Below are 18,439 nucleotides of genomic sequence, written 5' to 3' on the forward strand. Positions count from 1 at the left end.
ATTCAAGACTATTGTCAAAATAAAATAAAAAACCACAGTAAAATAATTTATTCTATAAGAATATCCACAACAATCGTAACAAAACCGCGGCAATTATCACCAGAAGCGGTATAGGTATCTTGTTAGGTCTCTCCCGAAGACCTGATACCTGACCCTTCTTCATCGGCTTCACGAGACCTGGCATCGTTGGTTTATCAATGGGTTCTCCCATCATGGAGAATTTGGTGGCACTGATGATTTTGACATTCAGCATTTTGCCCATATATCTCTGCTCTTTGGGTACCAGAACCTGTTCATAGAACTCGTTGTGGGCCACGAAATAATTTTTATCGTGGGACACATCCGTCACTAAGACCTGTTGGGTCTCTCCAACTTTGTGGCCGTACGGCTCGTACGATCGGAAGAATTCCGAGAGAGCTTTCGTACGTTTCTTGACTTCTTGGCCTGGGACCTGGAAGGGGGTATCCGATCAGACTTGCAGGCCACAATGGTAATAAAAAAATAATATTTCTCACAGATCAAAATAGAAAAACTACACGAGAAATTTAACAAATTGTGCGCTAATAGTACGTGTAACCACTTAACTTCGAATGTATTATTTTGCAACATATTTTTGTACAACTTAAGAAATCTTGAAAGTAAAAGTTTGTTGAGAACAATGTTCCTCTTTTTTTTAAAGAGAACAATTTTAAAGTTATTTTACTATTTATAATGAAATAACACAGAATATACACAACTTTTAAGTGTTTTTGGAAATTATTTGTAATTATTATTATGTTTCCTTCATATTGTAATTTACGATTTAATGAAAAGAGTAAGATGATATAATAAGGCTAATATAGTTTGTATGAGTAATATTATAACATAAGATAAATGTCATTATTATCATTATTGTGAAATCACGTATACATAACAACTTTATTGCTAAGTTCAGATGTATTTGAAACAAGTTTTGTTCTAAAACCTACCTTTCGCATATTGGCAGCGGGCGTTCCAGCTCGTGGAAAGAACTGGTTGATGAAGAGCGACGGGAACTTGTACTGACGACACAGAGACATCGTGTCTTCGAAGTCTTTTTCCGTTTCCGTTGGAAATCCGCAAATTATATCAGTCGCTATTGTCATTCCAGGAACCCTAAAATTATTATTTCTAGTTAATATTGTGCAATCTGAAATAATCGCGAATCGAACCCCGGATCGATAAATACTACTAGTTTTGGCCTAGTGGCTTCAGCGTGCGACTCTCATCCTTGAGATCGTAGGTTCGATCCCCAGCTATGCACCAATGGACTTTCTATGTGCGCATTTAACATTCGCTCGAACTGTGAAGAAAAATATCGTGAGGAAACCCACTTGCCTTAGACCCAAAAAGTCGACGGCGTGTGTCAGGCACGGGAGGTTGATCTACTTGTCTATTGATCATGAAACAGATACAGAAATCTGAGGCTCAGACCTAAAAAAGGTTGTAGCGCCACTGGTTTACTTTATTTTTATTAATAATGATAAAACAAGCACTATTTCTATATATTTAAAATATTATTAAATATATCCAAAACTAACTTTTCTCTTAAGAAATCAACAACTCTTTGGAAGTCTGCTCTCGAGTACTCCCGCTTCATATCCACCAACACCTGGTCGCTGCCCGATTGTACGGGCACATGCAGGAACCTAAAAAGCAAAGATTACTTATAACTATTCATGACATTGGTGCGGCTTGCCTGAAACATCTTTGAACTATATTTAAAACTTAATAGGTGAATTTACCACTAGAATGTTAAAGAAAGCTTTGTTCGGTCCGCAAGCTAAATGCAACTGTAATTTCCATATAAAGCAAATTTCAAATAATTGTAAATGAAGTGTAAGTTAAAGCAATTTGGTTTAACTCAAACACAAAATAAGTTTATTCATATAGGTAACTGAGTACATTAACCGATTCTAAAGTTACATTTTCTACTAGTCCGCAAGTCAAGAGCGTAGAGCGGGCAAGTAGAACTAGCAAGAAACTCTCTGCCACTCTTTTTAATCGCCAAGTTTTGAGTCATACAAATTATTTAAACTGGAGAAAATCAATCCCACGGATTAGGATCATTTAAATAATCGTCAAATTTATACAAAGTTTTATTGGTTAATTTACGTTTCACGAGAGTTTTGAATTTATTCAGGGATAATTCCCTAATTTCGCTAGGGAGTTTTATGTAAAAACGAAATAAGTTAAGGTAATATAGCTTATTTTAAGTTAAATTACCTAGAATGGAGAATTGACTCATGCTGAAATTCCGTATCGAGTACACTTAATATTATAATATATTATATGTCAAAACGTCAAAAATCATTTAATCATATAGGTAACACAATGTACACTTATGAACGTCAAAAAAAAGTATATGAAATGATTCTAACTTTACATTTAGTTAGTTTAGTTTATGTCGAAGGAAAAAAGTCTATCTTTTAAATTAAAAAAAAAACTAATTTAAAGAGCCGGCAACGCACTTTCGAGCCTTCTGACAATATGAGTATCCATGGGCGGTATCACTTAACTTCAGGTGAGCCTTCTGCCCGTTTGCCCCCGTTCTATAAAAAAAAATATCAATATGTACTTGTAAACTCGCGGATGATGCATGATTCGAGCGACCTCTTCCAAATGTTCAAGTATATAAGGTGGGTTCGTCATTCCTAGCCTCAGACGACAACCCTCAGGAATCACTTCAACTAACTGCCAGAGTAACTCGGGCAGAGAAGTACCAATGTCACGGCCATATGTGCCTTAAAACGGTAACAGTGTAATTATTTATCTAAATAGAAGGATAGAATAATTTGAGAAGATATACATAGACTAAAATCTATAGTTTATTTCTTTTCTATTCTTGGTTTTATGTATCCCACACGTCCACATGTTACACAGCATAATGTTAATCAGGAAAACAAAATTTTATTGAGAAAATATCTTAAAGGAAAAAGGCTTTTTTGTTTTTTATTTTATAAAAAATTGATTGGTTGATATTACTAGGATCTTACTTAACTAGTAACCTACAACGCGGTAGCCCCGGACCGCGTAATAATAAATCGCGTTGTAGGAGTATTCTCGTACAACCGTTTTTTTTAACAAATCAAAAACTAGGAACACGAATTTAGTAAAATGACTTGACATATCATTATAAATTTCACACTACTGAAATATAACTCGAGAAATCTCCGCGTTATAAGGGGAAAATACTGTATTATATGAGGGACGGAAATCGTGTTATACGAAAACGCGTGATATGGATTACGGTATTTATAAAATTAGTACTGACCAGTTTTAGGGTATGGATTCAGAATTAGTAAAAAAAAATTTTTTAGATTAAAAAAACATTAAAATATAAAACCAGTCTTTTTGGACTCTTTTATCTAAACTGCTCTTTACTTCTGTTTTACTTCTGTGATGACAAAAGAAATATTAATGTTTAGTTCTAAAAGGTAAATTAAAATCTTCCCAATATTAAAATAAATGATATTATTACCGGTATCTTCACTGGTCAACCATATCTCAACCACTCCCTCCTTAAATGACTGTCTTGCCCGTTCCACAATTTCTTCCGGTGGGTAACTGCCCAGTTCTCCTCTTGCATGTTTGGTTTTACAATATGTGCACTGATTAAGGCATCCTGTGTTTATAGATATTATTTCTATGAGAGGGTTCTTCCGCACTTTAGGCAATAATAGTGATGCACCACCTGCTTTCCGGCCATCACTAGTTTTCTTAGTGCCAAATAGACGGACCGTGTGACCTATAATAATACATACTTATTTAAAAACAAAAACAATAAAAATCAGAAAATGCACTGAGATGGATAGGATTCAGGATCAGATATAAAGGAAAGAACAATGAATAGTCTACTCTCTAAAATCACAGCAATGTGTAACATAGGCAAATAAATCTACTGCTTGGTTAATAGTTGATCTCAGCATTAATCTAAAAATCTTGAATGCCATAGGGAATCTTTTATCCCTTATTAAATTATTTACCTTTTAATGTTTCCTCCACAATCTCAACAATTCTATCAATTTGCTGTACACCCACAACACTGAGGCCGGTGAGGTAGTTGGCCCGGGGAGCTCCCTGAGGCACACACCCAGCAACCACAACATGAATACCACGATTTTGACCCAGTTCTATCTCATTTCTGAAATGAATATTCAATGTGTTTAAACTTAAATAGACTTTGTGGATGTCAGCAAGACAAACCAGCTTCTTGTTCTTGTCCCCTTCTCATAGGTCTAAATGAAACATATAATACATAAATATTTACTTGAAATGATCCTCTGATGGACTCTTAACAGTACAAGAGTTCAGTAACCAAAGTTGCGCCTGCCATTTATCTTCTGTGAGATTGTAGCCATGAGTTGCTAATAAACCTGCCATGTATTCTGAATCAGAATTGTTGTGAGCACACCCCCATGTCTTTACATATATAGTTTGTGTTCCTGAAATTCGTGATTGATATTTGACTTGTGATTAATATCGCAGGCATAATGCCTAGTGAATTTGAAAGTTATGATATTTCATCAGGAAAAATTAGATATAACTATAACAATGAATATATATTTAATATTTATATTAGTCAACAAATTTCTTTGGCCTATCTTTTAGTTTTAGGTTACCTGGTACTACACTCTCCAAAATGATTTTTTCAGCAGGCTCTGCTGTTTTATTTTCACGCCGTTTCGACCGTACACTAACATTTTTTCTACTTGCATATCTTTCTTTAGGTGTTATATCTTGAGATGATATTAAATCTTCGATATCGTCAATAATTTCGGAAAATGCAGCTGGCATTTTTAATTTTCGTCAATTATTTATTTTAGTTTTGACGTTTATCTACTGTACTCTTAACGAAAATTTATGTCAATTGCTATATACTATATACAGAATATAGAATGTGGATGTCAATCACAATCAACACAATTGTCAGTTTGGACTGTCAGGATGTCAATCATAACAAGTTGACTCATGACATGAGTTCACTCACTGGTGAGTGGTGCAAGCTTAAATAAAAAATAAAAATGCCAGTGGCGCGCTAAAGTTGTGTAGGATATGTTGTACCGAAGTTACTTTTAAGTTTTAGCGTACATTATCGTAACAATATATTAGTTAAGTTTTGTGAATATCAAGATTAAAGACTGCAGCAAACAACACTAGAAAATATGTAAGTTTAATATTTCACCAGTAAAATACGAAATGTTACCTCAAAACAACACAACAATTTTTACTTTTTACACACCGTATATTTTATTATTTTTATTAGAAAACTGATTTTTCGCATTCAGTTTATAGTTTAAAGATTAACTAAGTTACAAAAACTTCTCCACTTTATTATTTCACTTTAGTAAGTACTGAGTACCCACTAACTACATACACAGTTTGACTTCGTAGTTTTCATATTTAACGTTTAAATAAATAACAAACTCAATCATTCCATAGCATTAACGATCCAGCTAACTAAACCCTCTTCCTAATCTTGTTTTGTAATTTACCGAATTTTGTAGCCCCTTTGCCCAATGTCGCGCAAAAAATAATAAGACCCCTGCGCACGCGTCCCGACCACCTGCCGTTATTCGATTCTTATAGATAGCCGATAGGTATTGAAAGTTTGCTTACCTATTGACTACGATTTTGGTTTATCGTTGATCCATAATATTAAATGTAATCTAAACTATTAAAAAGGAAAATTGAGCTATTTTTTAAAATACCAGTGCAGTAATGACTTAAAAATTAAGCAATTTACTTATTAATTACGTTGTTTTCGTCCTTATCTGGAAAATGCAATATTTGGTCGAAAAATGCTGTAATAAGCCATCTACATACGTTTTTATTTTAATTATACTAAGGTCAGAGGAAATAAATCCAACGCAGCCACAAAGACCAATAACTTATCAAATAAAATTATTGCGTGCGATTTAGCTATAAAATATGAATTATCTACAAAGGTCGGAAGCTATCTCGCGATCTTTCTCCTCGCGTCCTAATTTGCACGATATGTGCCAACTTGTTTTATTACTAAAATAACTAAGTATAAATGTGTATTTTAGTACGAATAATTAAACTAAAAGTAAATGAATTCAGTCTTATTGTCGTAATGAATTTTAATTGTTAAATATCATAATTGAAAATAGTGTGTTATACGACTTCTTTTTAGTAAAGTGGAGTCGTAAATTTGTGCAATCACCATTTTTGTTCTATCGCTTTTTACGACTTGTATGTAGTGCCCCAGGTACTATTAAAGAGGCGCATAGCTTTAAACCCCATTAAAATTTAAAAAAAAATCTCTTACTATCTAATATATCAATATGAAAATAGCCTTGCTGGGATAGTAGTCAGCTAATTTGGTTAGTGATTTCTTTTCGTAACATCTTTGTTAACTCAATTATACCATTCGTGATTTAGAAACTCAAAGGGCGTGTAATTGAGGTGTGGGAAATACTCAAGGATTTGTTCACTTATTTAAAGTGTGAAAATATTTCGGTAGACGTAACAAACACTAACTTGAGTCCTTGTTTTATAATAGTGAATGGCCATGATGATAATTAAAAATTATATTTATTTATTTATTAAAGTTTACCATATCTTACATAGAACTAAATATACGGTGTTTCAAACTCTTTTATCTAAAATGTATGACCATAAATGTTACAAAAAAAAATTAAAGAAATGGACATGTTTTATTGTTGACTATGCTAACTTTAGTAAAAATGTATTCTCATCATTTTTCCCTAACGTGCCAATAACTTTTAAGCAGAACTTCGTTTTCGGTTCGAGATAGACACTTAACAATGCTGTCTTTAAAACCGATCAGCCCACTACCGAAAATATCCAGCTCCGGATAAGTTAAATCCATTAAAATAGCGAAGATTGCGAGGTGCCTGAACTCCTATGTTGGTTTTTGCAGAAGGAACTTAGAAAGAGGTCACTGCTCTGTACCTACTTGATTATTTAGCAATTTATACAAGAACGTAACACCGGCTAAAGATCCCCGATCATACAGTGATATTATTAAATTTCTTAAGACGCTGATACGGGTATATGAAAACCCTGTACTAATGAATCAATACTCAAAATAACCCAGAGAAAGAGAAACGAAAATAAAAATTAAATGTTTTATTATATAAGAATTAAGTAAATGGGAAATATGGAACCTTTCCTAAGTAAAGACGGATACGGATATCCGGTATACAAAAAAGAAAGCCTTGTTCAATGAGATAAATTCTCATGCTATTTAAAAATAAACCCTAAGCAATTAACACGAATTAAATTACTTTATACAAATAGTTACTTTACATAATTTAATACATTTGATGATGATATTGAAACGTGTTTTTTATGTGTCTGTCTGTCTCTCACTCAGCTTGATTGTTTAAAAGCACTGGAAACGTCGTTGTAAACAAAAAATAAAATAAATCAGTGGCGCTACAACCTTTTTAGGTCTGGGCCTCAGATTTCTGTACTTACATGTTTCATGATACTCAATCTAATAGTAGTAGCAAGTAGGTGATCAGCGTCCCGTGCCTGACACACGTCCTCGACTTTTTGGGTCTAAAGCAAGACGGTTTTCCTTGCGCATTTAACATTCGCAAGTAGAAAGAAAGTCTATTGGTGCACAGCCGGGGATCGAACGTACGACCTCAGGGATGAGAGTCGCACGCTGAAGCCACTAGGCCAATGCTGCTGAAACGTCTGAAAAGAATATTTAAAGGTACAGAACTTATAAAAAACAAAGACAATTTATTGGATCAACCTTAATAATTAATAACACTTGTTGTGTCCCGATTCAATTAGAAAACCTACATAGGGCAACGGTCGTAATTATCTCTTATAAAAATATATATTTCATTAACAAAATGGGCTAGAAAATACTACTGTAATAAATTATCTGAACGATTTCGATTGAAGGCTGTACTGGCAATAATCGATTGACATTAGCATATTGGTCACACAAGCCACATGACCAGTCATAAGATGTCGTATTTACGGTAGTTACGTCAGGCTGGAAACACTAATTGTCTGGTGGGATAAATGCCCCACATACACTAATTACACATGCAATTGCTCATTGACTAATACCGCTTTGTTTATATTTAGAGCAGGTTATTCCGCCATATTTGTAGTTGCTAAAAATTTAACTGATTTCACATTCAATATTTTAAGAGGATGGCAACATCGTGATAGCTATCTTCTTCAGTTGAACTCTTCATTTCTGAAGTTCGTGTCAGTGGCGTCGCACAACTTCCTCCACTCTCCCCTGTCTTTGGCAAGCCTCTGCGCCTGTTAAGACCCATAAGGGCCTTTACTTGATCGTTCCAGCGAGTAGGGAAACGACTTGAGATCTGCCCTCCGCTCTGCCAGTCAGGATTAGGTTTTCTAGACTTTCTGGTTCTCTGCGTGTTATGTCCAAAATAACTTAGGATGCGTTGGTAACAAAGTGTCGTGATAGCTATAAATAAAAAAAATTAAAAATGTGCGTTTACTAGTGTACACACGTTAGAAGTGAAACTTCTTTATGACCTTATTTTTCGAAAAATTATCTATATGCAACTTTACACCAATTGGTTAAATAAAGTTAAATTAGATATAGTTTAACAAAAGGCTTTTAATATCACAGACTTGAATACAAATAATACAATTATTTCATTTTACCTTATTACCACTAAGATTATTACAGAATTTCATAAATTGTAATAGAATTTTTAGTATCATTGTTATCGTTATTATACATTTTTGTTATTAATGGTTTAGAAGCTCTTTGAATCAACCCTAGTAGGGACAAGAAAAAGACGCGCGTAACGGTCAAATGTGACGCGTAACCGAAACATGTGACGCGTAACCGAAAAATGTGACGCGTAACGAAAAAATGTTACACAAAATTTTTTTCCAACCCCGATAAAGAAGTTTCACTTCAATAAATCAATGGCGCTACAACCTTTTTAGGTCTGGGCCTCAGATATCTGTATCTATTTTATGAACATTTGTTAATCTGATAGGCAAGAAGGTGATCAGCCTTCTGTGCCTCACGCACGCCCTCGACTTTTTGGGTCTAAGGCAAGACGGATTCCTCACGATGTTTTCCTTTACCGTTCGAGCGAATGTTAAATGCACACATAGAAGTCCATTGGTGCACAGCCGGTGATCGAACCTACGAACTCAGGGATGAGAGTCGCACGCTGAAGCCACTAGGCCAACACTGCTCACTGCGTGATAGCTATAAGTACAGTTAAATCTTATACATTTTTGACATACGGCAACTCTACTTTTTTTTTCTCTTGTCTCTTGTTCTAAAGCTGACCTATTTGTTATACTTTTAACGCGACTAAGAAAGTCTATAATAATTTCTATATTCGTTCGACCTTAATTACCTCTTAGCTTAATTTTTGTTAATAATAAACTCTTTCTACTCAGTATTATTGTCAATTATACAAAAAAAGACCTCCACCTATAACTATAAATATTTTCGTAAACACAAAATTTTCGAGGTTATTCTCAATGTCAGACTGAAAATGGCATCTATTCAATTATCAATAGACCTAAATGGCTTTGTTGATATCAATAGAAAAAATTTAAATACGTCATGTACTCATAAATTTTAATCTGTATTTATAATATGAAAATATTAACTTTATCTTATTCGACAAAAATGCGACCACAGAATATGTAATATAGCTATTTCTATTAAAACTCTCCTATTTTAGAGAGATATAGGTCATTACGCTAAATATCATTTTAAACTTAGGTTAGGTTTTAAATATAAATATTTCAATAAACTTGATCTAAACACGAGTAGTGCAATAATATTTGGCTAAAAATTTTGACTCACCTAACTCGGAAATACCAAAATAAAAATTGTAACCATAAAACTTCCGATACCAAGATTATTTACTGGGAAAAACCCGAGCAATACACCTCTTCGATTTTCGTTCATGCTCACGATGTTTTCCTTCACGGAATATACAGGTTGATATAAAAAAACATCAGGCATGAGAATCGATCCTTGATATTGATCCTATTAAAATATATCCTTGCAGAATGCAACATTACTATAATATCAATATAAATGCCTATAATTCTAAACGATTTAGGCAAAAGTCAAAAGTCAAAAATCATTTATTCATATAGGTAACACAATGTACAGCTATGAACGGCAAAAAAGAAATATACATTTAATGCTTCTAATTTTACATTTACTGCCAATTCTCAAATAAAGGGCGTAGAACGGAAGAGAAGAACTGGCAATAAACTCTCCGCCACTCTTTTTGTTCGCAATTTTTTTTGTTTTACACAACGTTTGTAAGGAGCCATTACACCATGTTCCACATGTCATCTTAAGTAATAAATAAAATAAATTAAATTAAAAACAAAGATTTGTCTTCTATCATCAGGAGGCATGGTGAAATAGGACTACTAATAATTGTTCTACTATTACTACATATAAAATCTATGGTGTTCGTTTGTCTTGCTAAAACTCGAGAATGGATGGACGAATTAGGCTAATTATGTTCTTGAAATATTGCAGAAGTTTAGGGAAGGTTTAAAGCTTCAAACTGTGGAAAACATAAATAATAAGTAAATAAAATTCCTATAATCGACATTTTAATTTTCCAATACTAACTGTCCCTAGCTAAGAAATATTTGATGTGTTTTGTCTTTTTAGAAATAAAAAAATCGTCACTTGGTTGTCATATAATTTATGGACAGAAATTTGTGTTTCATAGCAGTAGTATGAGATCCGATCTCATTGGTCTGTTATAAAATCTTTTATTACGTTTTGACACAAATATATGTAGGTGCGAAGTTCTCCGGGTCATCTAGTGGAGATAAAAACTCGATAATTTTAAAAATTAACCCTTAATTTCCTTGCTGTATTGTTTATTATTTTAAGACATGCACTCCAAATATAAGTTATTAGTTATTACTTGCATCAATCCATACTATCGATATTTACGCAACATTGCTCAGCCTAAAATACAGCCACTCGTCTCGGCATGCGTCATCATTTCACAATCGGGCATTTTGTTTTTATATTTCCTGAATTTATTTTTTGTTATTTGTATTCATGAATCATACTCCTTCAGTTCTCACGATTTAAAACGGGTTTAGACTTAGGTTATGAATTTAATGTGAGTTATATAATACAAGAAAGGATTGTAATATGTATTTGGCCTCGTGGCTTCAGCGTGCGACTCTCAACCCTGCGGTCGTAGGTTCGAACCCCGGCTGTGCGCCTTTTAAATGATAATAAATGATTTCTTATTCTCCATTCTCCAACCTATTGCACCCTAAGACGACTCTGCTTCAAGGACATACCAAACAATATTTTTAGGCGTCATCTTGAAATGTCTATCAGAGCTTTGAATATAGCTTCAATTCGTTTATAAATTCAGAATTCTTTTCAATTATTAACAAACAAGATAAAAGTTCCCGAGCCTACGTTTAAACTTGCAGCTTGCTCAGTGATCTGACCAGATTCCACCCCAAGATCATCTCCCTTCAAGTTAATCGGCCCTTGTCAAACTCCCCTTGGCTTGTTGCTTACGGATGTTTAAACGACGGAGCAACACTTTCTTTGATTGGACTGTGATCATAATAATAATTTTTTAAATCTTGCATTTTGTGCCTTGGTTTTGTACCGACAGTCCCATATTGATCACGACGTAATGTAATTTTTGGCAGCACCAAGATATTTTGTTGACTATTTTTTAATTTCCATACAAAAAATACAACTATAATAATATTGTATACTTATTCATTTTAAGAATTTGATCAAACTGATAAGTGATCGTTAAATTATTCATATATTGTAATGATAGAGATGCTTGTAGCTTCTGAGAAGCGAAGAAGAAAAAGGGGAAATTGTTTTAATTTTCTGTTATTCTTACTTCGTATCCAAACAAATATACAAAATATAAAAACAAATATATTAGTTTATTCTAATTCCATATACATCAATTGGTGACTGGTCGGACTTGAATTCGTGGATGCAGTAGATAGTTGTTTCGACTATGTATTTGCGTGTTGTTCCCACGAGAATGTAAGTGCGTGCTCCTATTTTACCATGCCTCCTGCTGATAGAGGACAAATCTTTGTTTTTAATTTATTCTATTATTATTAATTAGTTAATATGTCATGTGGAACATGGTATAATGGTTGCAACTCCTTAGAAACATTGTATACAAAAACCTGGTGATTAAAAAGAGTGGCAGAGAGTTTATTGCCAGCTCTTCTCTTCCGTTCTACGCCGTTGATTTGAGAACTGGCAGTAAATGTAAAATAGAAGCATTTCATATATATTTATTTTTTAATAATTATTGTAAATGATTTTTGAATTTTGAATTCTTATATGGTTTTTAATGCGTTCAAAGTCTAGGTAATGTTAAAGCAGTTTAAAAGTACGCTTTTAGAGACACTTTAAGAGGGTTTCTTAACTTTAAATTAAATTACAAATAACGCCTTGTTACAATACTAATAACACGAACGTCCAAAGTCCGATTTTGATGAAATACCTTAATAACAAAATACATAGTTTGGTTTGGTAGGTATCACTCGGATAAGTAACATTCTGCCACTAAAAATCAACTTCCTACGAGGGCATAAATAAGTTTAAATATATTACATTATTCAAGCAACACAATAAAACAACGGGTAAACAAAAGTAATACACTATAATAGTCTAGTCGACAAGTTGAAATTGGAACAAAATAGAGATACTACTCTTAAAATTATGTGCGATAGCTCATTGGATCCGGAATGACGTCTAGAAAAATGTGCTAAAAGCGTGTATTAGCACATAAAAAATTGCAAAAGTTATAGACCATTAAAGATGAAAAAATAATGGCATTTAGTTTTTGCCAATATTTAATAAACTATTAATATTTAAGAAATTTCAAATAAAGATTCTGAAAGAGGAGGAAATTTCTAATAAAAAACTCCTGACTCCCAGAACTCTATCTCCATTATTTATAATGTTAATTTAACGCTGAAAATAGGTCTGCGGGTGACATTTTTAGGATTCGCGCGTGGCGTCAAAAGCGACTACGGCACATTAATTAATTTATTTAAGGTATTGAATATTTTTTTTTAAATTTGAAAAAATTATGGTGTGTTCTGAACACTATAATTAATTTATTCCCGTTGAAAATTTTACTTAAAGTTAATTTTTCAACAAGTTAAATAATTGTTAACTAACGAAATTTTCTCGAACGACCGTCTTAATTGTAAGTGAAAAAAAATGTTTAAATAATGGTCGTAAAAATATTTCGCTTCGTAGAGCCTTTCTTACATACATATTTAACAAGATCGTGCCATAAAAGTTAAAAAAATATTTATACTTTGTTTATAACAATTTTTTTACTTAAACAAAAACTTAAAAATCCATGTAATGTTGTTAAAATTTTTAAATCATCATATAATAGTTTTTTTATTAATACAAGATATTTATTGATTTGCAAAAAAAAAAATTCCCGCCATTTGTTGATAAATTTTTTTTAAACAGATTGATTAAATCAATAATTTAAAAAAAAATTTAACACAACTTTATTACCTACATTAAAATTTTTATGATTTAAAATAAAAATTTTTTCCTTAATAACAATTTTTAATTGTTTATAATCGTTTTTTTTAATTTTCTATTGTTTAAATAATTAGTTAAGAAATTTTTTTTTCCTAAAAATCATAATTGACAGTCTTCTATAAAGTAACAGAAAAAATTTTTTTTTTAATCAACAATTCTATTGTTTATTAACTTACCAATTTATTATAAACAAATATTCAACCTTTGTTTATTTTTTTTCTAAAACTTCTAAAATTAACAAAAACAACCATATATAACAAAGTATAGAAAAATTTTTTTTGTAAATTTTTTGATTATCATGAATATTACTTTTATTTGAAATTAAAAAAAAAAATTTGTGAATTTTAGAAGTTTTAGAAAAAAAATAAACAAAGGTTGAATATTTGTTTATAATAAATTGGTAAGTTAATAAACAATAGAATTGTTGATTAAAAAAAATTTTTTTTCTGTTACTTTATAGAAGACTGTCAATTATGATTTTTAGGAAAAAAAAATTTCTTAACTAATTATTTAAACAATAGAAAATTAAAAAAAACGATTATAAACAATTAAAAATTGTTATTAAGGAAAATTTTTTTTTTTTAAAATCATAAAATTTTTAATGTAATAAAGTTGTGTTAAATTTTTTTTTAAAAATATTGATTCAATCAATTTGTTTAAAAAAATTTTATCAACAAATGGCGGGAATTTTTTTTTTTGCAAATCAATAAATATCTTGTATTATTAAAAAAACGATTATATGATGATTTAGAAAAAAAAAATTTTTTTTAACATCATTACATGGATTTTTAAGTTTTTGTTTAAGTAAAAAAATTGTTATAAACAAAGTATAAATATTTTTTTAACTTTTATGGCACGATCTTGTTAAGTATGTATGTAAGAAAGGCTCTACGAAGCGAAATATTTTTACGACCATTATTTAAACATTTTTTTTCACTTCCAATTAAGACGGTCGTTCGAGAAAATTTCGTTAGTTAACAATTATTTAACTTGTTGAAAAATTAACTTTAAGTAAAATTTTCAACGGGAATAAATTAATTATAGTGTTCAGAACACACCATAATTTTTTCAAATTTAAAAAAAAATATTCAATACCTTAAATAAATTAATTAATGTGCCGTAGTCGCTTTTGACGCCACGCGCGAATCCTAAAAATGTCACCCGCAGACCTATTTTCAGCGTTAAATTAACATTATAAATAATGGAGATAGAGTTCTGGGAGTCAGGAGTTTTTTATTAGAAATTTCCTCCTCTTTCAGAATCTTTATTTGAAATTTCTTAAATATTAATAGTTTATTAAATATTGGCAAAAAACTAAATGCCATTATTTTTTCATCTTTAATGGTCTATAACTTTTGCAATTTTTTATGTGCTAATACACGCTTTTAGCACATTTTTCTAGACGTCATTCCGGATCCAATGAGCTATCGCACATAATTTTAAGAGTAGTATCTCTATTTTGTTCCATTTTCAACTTGTCGACTAGACTATAAAGTACATATTGATTTTCTCGACAGCTCTTAGCAAATTAATGATGGGTCAAAGTAAACAGCTAAATGGAATTAAATTGATAGCTGACAAACATCGCTAACGGAAGTTTTATAGAAGCTCTTTCTCGTGACATCGTTTTACCGGAATTTGTATATTATTCGTATATTACTCACTTAAAAAATGAATTAGATCAGATCTCTGTATATGTTTCAGGATGATTTGTCAATCTAATAGGCAAGTAGGGGATCAGCCTCCCGTGCCTGACACACGCCGTCGACTTTTTGGGTTTTCAGCCGGTTCCATCACGATGTTTTATTCGAGCGAATGATAAATGCGCACATAAAAAGTCCATTTGGTGCACTTCCGGCGATTGAACCAACGACCTCAGGGATGAGAGTCGAACGCTGAAGCCATTAGGCCAACACTGCTTTTATACTCTCTCATACCTTTTATATTTTAGGTAGAAAGCATATAGCACGGGTATATGGGACTCAACCTACGTCTCCACTTTTCAGACTGGGTGAGGATTCTAAAACCACCTCGGGTAGTTTCTACATGGCCGCGTGAAAAAGGCTCTCACATTCTACCTTCCTTCATTCTTCTTTCACTCTCATCTTTCTCTCCAAATTTTAATACCACATTTTGTTTGTTCTTCAAGTAACTTTTAAGCAAACTAAAAATTAGTGGCTACCCTCAAATTTCTGTATGTGTTATAATTGTGTAATTTTTTATAGCAAAGTAGGCCTGCTGTGTCTGCCATTAATAAACCTCCAAACATAGTAACAATCCTTATATTTCATGCATATAGTCACTCTAAATAACAAACTCTTAAAACAACCTCACTCACAAATATTGGTGTAAACCGTACAAAAATCCGTTCTTTAGTTTTTGAGATGATCGAACACAGCTGGGAGACTTTATTTAATAATGTAAGCAAGGTTAAAGGAAGGTGCAGTGGGCAAAAAAATACAAACATTGTGTATTCAAAGAGCTACAAATCACCACGATGACGAAATACCCTAAAACGTGCTTACAATGTTATTCCGACCGCTAAGGATAAATATACAATTTCCCTAGTAGTGGTAAATATGGCTAGTCAGTGATAAGACCGGCCGATGTAGATTGCGAGAGTAACCCCGGAAACTCTCTGACCCAGTGTTGTAATAACTTGAGGAAGTTATAGTGGGTATTGTTCATGCAATCTCTGAACAGCAAAGCTTCTGGTGTGGATCGAGACCCACACACCAAGGGAGGGTGGTCTACTTTCGAAGACAGGGCAGGCAAATGCGTTTCCAGCGTATACTCGGTTTAAATATTACAAAATTAAATAATAGGACTTTGTGACTGTATCTATAGATATGTGGGCGGTATGACCTAAGACAGATTGTCTTACAGATAAGTTCCTGGTTGCCTACGCATTACTTATGTAACCTGTTTTTTAGGCGTTATGTTACCAACACCAGCTGGTTCTGCGACCCAAAATGTGTATTGCCTCAATAGAAATCCTAGTTGGAAGTCAGCAAACAGAAGTCAATCTCATGATTTTCAACTTGGTGTTGTTGAGAAATGAGGTAGCGAAGTCAACCCAATCCAAACAACCACCCACCGACCCAACCCATCTTGAGATTCCTTAGATTTTGAGGGTTTCATACATAAATTATGTATAACTAGCTGTACCCTGCCACGCTTCTCTGTGGAACATTGCGATTGAATGGTTGAGAAATGAGAAACAAAACAAAGAATACTTTTCAAATAAGTTTAATTTTGCAATAGGTGGAAAAAAAAACAATCCTTGATGCGGATTGTATATCATGCTAAAATTTCAGCTCGATCGGTGCAGAACTTTTTGAGTATTTGAAGCGTACACAAACGAACATAACGACTTTTATAGCCTGCAGATAAACATTTAAAAAATTGTATATTATATATATTATGTTAGTCATCGTGTCTTTTCCCTAAAACAGAAATGATGACTGCACGTGAAGTTAGACACGTACGTGTAATATGAGAGGATATGACTATATAATATTAACGACCAATTATTTACCTGGTGATATTAACTGTACTCAGAGTCGTCCATTAAATCCTGTAGCTAATAATAACTTTAATTATATTTCTAAAGAACGCTACAAATTAACCTAACGCCATTATAACAATTAATAATGATGGATTTAACACACAAAATCTATTTAGATATCGATAAAATCTATAGTGAACTTATGAAAATCGTTACTCTTAAACAAAAACTGAGATCTGTTAATGATTTAAATATCAATTTCTTTTCTTTTCAATATAAATAATCGTGTTTCGATACAAAAGCAGCAGTGTTACTCCAACCGCCAGGCTTGTGATTATCAAACCTGTAGTCTTGTATTCGAGTCCCGACCATGCTCTAATGACTTCCTCGTGTATATGCCAGTAAGGTGAAGAAAAACAACGTGAGGTAATCGGCATTTCCTCTTCCCAATAACAAAATGTTGACGTTTATATAAAAAAAATGGCCAAGGGGTGTAACACTATTTGATATTTCAACATAATTATGATTAATAGAGGTATATATTATGAGGTAGGCTGATGCATACCTAGAAACCATTCTCTCGTATGTATTTTGAGCATACAACATACACTTAAGGTGTAGATTACGCATTGATTATACGTCGTTGTTATTCAATGGCAGTGCTCATTGTAAGGGACTATAAACATTGCCCTTGACTGCAGCCATGAAGGTGGTCGTGGTGGGTTAAATTCTTTCTCGATGCTACAGTTCATAACTTATTTACATACCAAAAACTTCTGCCTAATGGAAAATTTGTAATATTTAAGAAACTAAACTTAGCGCCCAATCTGACTTTAAAAATGTCTATATTTGTTTTAATGTCTCGTTATAGGTTAGTTAGTCTGTGACAAAAAATAAATACGTAGAAAAACCATGTATTAAATAAGTTCGTCTTTCTTGGAAAAAGAATAAACCAAAAAATTAAGTATCTTTGATTTTCTTATTTAGTGATTACTTCAACAGTAATTATTTACTCTTTTACACTCTTTTACACATAACGTGTGTGACGTTGCTTGAAACGAAATGTCCAGGATTCCTACAAAAAATTAATACGTTTATGTTAGGTACTATTATTTTTGAGAGCTTTGCTTACTTTTTCTGACAAAGGGGGGGGGGGATAAATTGCCCCTTAGGTGGGGCATGGCAAAAAAATAGGTAATAATAATAAGGGGATACACTGGTCTAGACCATCCCTGATTCCTGATCCATGCGTGTAGTAAACGGGCTGATTAGTAGATGTTAGCAAACTTATATATTTATTATGTGAACGAAAGTGTAGATTAAATTAAAATTGTTTA

General features: G+C 32.5%; 2 protein-coding genes across 3 annotated transcripts in view; one reads left to right on the top strand and one right to left on the bottom strand.

The window, feature by feature from the left end:
- Nucleotides 1-33: 33 nt before the first annotated feature.
- On the bottom strand, nucleotides 34-4,877 carry LOC125057413 (threonylcarbamoyladenosine tRNA methylthiotransferase). Its single transcript, XM_047661097.1, has 8 exons — nucleotides 4,641-4,877; nucleotides 4,289-4,463; nucleotides 4,005-4,162; nucleotides 3,500-3,766; nucleotides 2,597-2,762; nucleotides 1,560-1,667; nucleotides 969-1,134; nucleotides 34-451 (listed from the first exon to the last, which is right to left on the bottom strand). The coding sequence occupies exons 1-8, from the start codon at nucleotides 4,813-4,815 to the stop codon at nucleotides 53-55; spliced, it is 1,614 nt and encodes a 537-aa protein (XP_047517053.1). The 5' UTR covers nucleotides 4,816-4,877; the 3' UTR covers nucleotides 34-52.
- A 122-nt stretch (nucleotides 4,878-4,999) lies between these two features.
- LOC125057414 (protein trapped in endoderm-1) overlaps nucleotides 5,000-18,439 on the top strand; it is a 40,680-nt gene continuing 27,240 nt past the window's right edge. Inside the window, exon 1 of one of the 2 annotated variants that reach the window (XM_047661098.1) lies at nucleotides 5,000-5,185. The gene's annotated coding sequence lies outside the window, so the exon portion shown is untranslated. The remainder of the gene's footprint in view (nucleotides 5,186-18,439) is intronic. The other variant, XM_047661099.1, reaches the window with a different exon arrangement.

This window comes from Pieris napi, chromosome 16 (genome assembly GCF_905475465.1).
Source record: "Pieris napi chromosome 16, ilPieNapi1.2, whole genome shotgun sequence".
In the NCBI taxonomy this organism is placed as follows: Eukaryota; Metazoa; Arthropoda; class Insecta; order Lepidoptera; family Pieridae; genus Pieris; species Pieris napi.